This window comes from Hypoxylon trugodes (assembly GCF_022578975.1).
Source record: "Hypoxylon trugodes strain CBS 135444 unplaced genomic scaffold F4822scaffold_37, whole genome shotgun sequence".
NCBI lineage: Eukaryota > Fungi > Ascomycota > Sordariomycetes > Xylariales > Hypoxylaceae > Hypoxylon > Hypoxylon trugodes.
The window spans coordinates 1-4,041 of NW_026250052.1; the positions used below are offsets into that span (position 1 = coordinate 1).

A 4,041-nucleotide genomic window follows, 5' to 3' on the forward strand; every position below is an offset into this window, starting at 1 on the left:
AGTTGGCAGCTATGATTTCGAAAACCTCTGCCCCTCCCCCAGTGTAATGATCGAAACAGACATTCAACCAATGCTCCGCAAGGCCGCACCATTTCGGCTATCTTGTGGTCTCGAGGGCAAAATGAACGAAGGAGAGACATAGCTTGTTCTTTCCATTATACATGTATGCAACCTCAACGACCGCCAACTTAAGTAGTGGACCATAGGATACGTAGCTGCAACGCAAAATGAAGCCCCAGATTCCGAACAGAGTGTCCCTTTTCGGGACTAGCAACGGCCTGGGAAGCGTGGAGATCCCGCTTCTCGGTCAAATCACCAGTTTCGGGCTCAGCCTCTAGGACAACTATAAGACAGCTCGTGAGCCAGTCCTCGTGCGATATTGCAAATATGAAAAGCATCTTGTTTCAAATGGCCCCTATCCGACAAAGCAATCAAGAGCGTGGGCTAGCTCGAGAGAAATGCAGGGAGAAGTTGTCTCAGCACATCGGTACGTCCTTGTGTGGTCATGGTGATATTTCGTTCTCTGATAGCTCCCAGCCGAAAAGCTAGGCATCGTGATCAAGCCAGCCGAAGTTCGCCTGAGGCCCCGCACTGGCGATCCATATGCCTGGAGCATTCTCCCGCAAAAACGAAAGACGCTGGCGGAAATATTTGCCAAGAACCTGAGCGAGCACTCGATCAGTGCCTACCGAACCATCTGCGAAGAAGTCGGCCGTTCTTTTGAGGCGGTGGGCAAGGCCATGTCATCTTGTTCCACCATCGATCATATCACCACGGTATTCATGTCCCGATTCCCCATGTTGTGCGCGAGTCTATTCTCATCAGCCTAGGTTTCTCAGCCCGTAAGTTTCGGTACGGTCATCAGTCAACTGCAAGAAGAGAACGCCAGGCTTTCTACCGAGCTGAGCAACTGGATCGGCAAGGCGGAAGAGGAATCCACGCAGCGACAACTGGCCGCCAACGAGGTGCATCGCTTGCTATGCCACCAAAAGGAGTGTGAAAGCGAGGTTCGGCGTCGCATGGACGCCGCTACCTGTTTATACCAGAGTTGTTTGAAGAAATCCGTGGCGCAGCTCGATCAAATCCTTCCCACGTTGGCTGATCTTAAAGGGGATATCATTGGTACGTTAGCGGAATCGAGTCCGGAATAGACCCAGTTGTTTTTCGAAAGATGCAAGATGCAAAATGCAAGATGCAACGGCTTCTTGGCGTAAGAAACGAATAGACAGGTAAAATAGCATGGTTAGATAATACTGCAGCCCGTGGCTCGTGGTCGTCTACGGCGTGGCCGTCAAGAACTATCGACCCAACGGCGTAAAGGCAGGTGTATACGCAGGTCGGTAGACCTAATAGAAGTATGAAATATATCATGAATGTCTGGGGGACTCTTCAAGAGGATTGGGAACATGGCCCCTGTTCTCTATGCAGCTTTCACACTACTTCTAGCTAAGGTAGCAAGCAACCTCTTGGCAAGGCTCTACTCGTGGCCCTTCAGCCTTTGATATGAAGTTTAAGATAAATGTAACTAGAACAAAGCTACCGTCGCACATTTTAGTCCAGAGAAAGCCGCGTATTTTTGGTACCTGAAGAAGGAGCGTCCATCTCCCATGATTAACACGGGAACATTGAATGTACCATGGCATCTGTTACGATCCTGCCTATTACTTCTGTTAGTTCTAACTTCATAGGTCAGTACGTACTATTCGGTGCTTGGTTTGAAGGGTAACAATAGTCTGGGGTTAACGCAAGATGAATAATAATTCTGATCGCAAGAGAGGTTTCCTGGTACTCTCCATTCAAGTGCAGTCTGAATGCTTAGATTGATAGCTGAAGAACGAGTGACTAGATACAGTAGGAAATCCATCCTTATTATACTCATTCTTCCTTCATACAATATTCTGAATAGCGTGGATCGCAATCCTGAAATGCGATTCATGCTAATCATGGAATCGCTTCAATCGCATCCTCCTCAATATGCGATTCGTGCTATCACGTGATTCCATCCTACGGGTCCTGTATTCTTCCGATTCGGAGGGGTCGCCCTTTGGGTCGTAACAGCATCCTGATGCCCCCAATCGGCTATGGGTAGTCCGGAAAAGGTTGACATGATGTCCTCATACGGGCCAAAATCGTAGGAGTATTGGGATGGGACTGTTTCCGGCACCCTATTCTCGACATAGCCCCCTGTGTTCGATCCGTGATAATCCATAATGTTGACGCTGTCTTCAAACCGGGTCCCCAGCTCGTTTTGGACCGTCCGTGGCATCTCCTCCACTTCCATACCTGCTTCCCCAGTGCACCGTGGGATCTGTTCCTCGGACAAGCTTGGATCCGAAGGAGATTCGACCTTTACCTCGGGTTCCATACACCGAAGCTGCGATAGTATACCGCTTATCGTCATTTCGTCGTCGCTCAGCTCGCCGGGCTTGGCCGCCCGTAGTTTGTCCCCGTTCCGGACCATAGCATATAGCGTCTTGATGGCCTCCACTAAGGTGGACTGCGTATTTTCGAGTGCGTCCACATACCTGTCATCTCATTAGTCTGCCATTTCTCAGCGGGCTAAAGCCAGGATACATCACGTACCCCTCGAGCACGGTTTGTCTCGCCTTCTTTGTAACGCTGCTGCATAGAAGACCGACATCCTGACATCGCTTGCACGGCTCTCCTGTACACCTTGTTTTATGCTTCCTGCACGCGTAGCAGGCCTTTCTCGGCCTCTTGCATTGCGCAGCTCTCGTATACGTAGGGGAGGTCGGTTGCGATGGCAGGTTTTGCATGGGGGGTTGGTCGGCCGTGTTGGGTTGGATTGTCGCCAGTTTCCTCGCCATGACGCTAGGCTATTGTTTGCATCGTAACAGCTAAAGAATGAAAGGTGCAACACCATAGTATGTAGGCAACGCTTATAGTTCGCCCTTTAAGTAGTATACTATGTCCTCCCTACCCGCCCACGGGAAGAGGCGAAGACGGACATCGTGTCACCAATTGCCTTGTTTCGGAAAGCGGCGAGCAGATTAACCGACACCAGCATACATGATTTCTTAAAGCTACTGTAGTTCTTTGATCTAGTACCTACATACGGTGTGTAAGTATTGGGACGTACATAAACTCGAAATGGCCAAAGAGTTCTTTACACCTCCTTTCGGGAAAACGGCTTTGGATATGCCGAAAGGGACAAAAGGGGAGGAAAGGATAGGCGAAGCATGGGAAGTTAAGAAGGCCCGCATCGGGATGAGATAGAACGAGGGGTGTGGTGCATATACACGTACATATGTACATAGCTTCATCAGCGCTTGATTACTCTCCCTAGAAGCACGTTGGGCCTTTTGTTTTGTGTATATTGCATGTATGTTCAGTATATAAGTTATACTAGTTCGTCTACCCAATAGGTGGATGATTCATGTACTTCGGGTCAGATTATGGGCCGGAGGGGACGCCAGGGAAACAATAGAAACAAGAACACGATGGTTAGGGTCCATATCTAACCTAACGTTGCAAAAGGGATGCGCTACTATGACATCACGAGGTTACAGTGAAGTGTTGCCAAAGGAGATCGTATGTGAGACTTAGGTAGGGGATATGACATACGTAGGCATACGTATGTGTTATCTAGAGGCCACGAATATGTGCGAAAGAGAGAGGCGACAGCGACGGAGGAGAACGAAGAATGGGAATCCCAACGAGATCATAGCCTACGTGAACAGGAGGCGGCAAAGGAACGGGCAAGCTCATTGGCCAACATAAACGCAACCTCTATATACTGCTCGTAGTATGATTGGTGAGGAGGTTAAAGCGTGGAGTATAGGATAGCTCGCATGTATGCGTCCATTATCATGTGAACGGAACCAGTTCCAAGGGCGAGAGAACGACCCCCGCCTTGATGTTGTATTCAGATCGATGGAAAGGGTCTACAAAGGCCTATACCGTATTCCGTGACCCAGTATATGGAGTTACGGCGCTTATTGTATCGAGGGGAGCCCTCTTCCTGGACTCGAGGACAAGAAATGGTCCTAATCGTTCCGAATTCGCCGCACCGCAGCAAAT

The 4,041-nt window shown here is 49.3% G+C and overlaps 2 protein-coding genes across 2 annotated transcripts; one reads left to right on the forward strand and one right to left on the reverse strand.

The window, feature by feature from the left end:
• Window positions 1–408: 408 nt before the first annotated feature.
• On the forward strand, window positions 409–1,151 carry F4822DRAFT_435499 (uncharacterized protein; the record flags this gene model as incomplete). The annotated part of the gene is made up of 3 exons (XM_051462197.1): window positions 409–487; window positions 538–776; window positions 831–1,151. The coding sequence occupies 3 exons, from the start codon at window positions 409–411 to the stop codon at window positions 1,149–1,151; spliced, it is 639 nt and encodes a 212-aa protein (XP_051308288.1).
• An 818-nt stretch (window positions 1,152–1,969) lies between these two features.
• F4822DRAFT_442593 (uncharacterized protein) lies at window positions 1,970–2,828 on the reverse strand (the record flags this gene model as incomplete). Its single annotated transcript, XM_051463010.1, has 2 exons — window positions 1,970–2,525; window positions 2,584–2,828. The coding sequence occupies 2 exons, from the start codon at window positions 2,826–2,828 to the stop codon at window positions 1,970–1,972; spliced, it is 801 nt and encodes a 266-aa protein (XP_051308289.1).
• Between the last annotated feature and the right edge of the window lie 1,213 nt (window positions 2,829–4,041).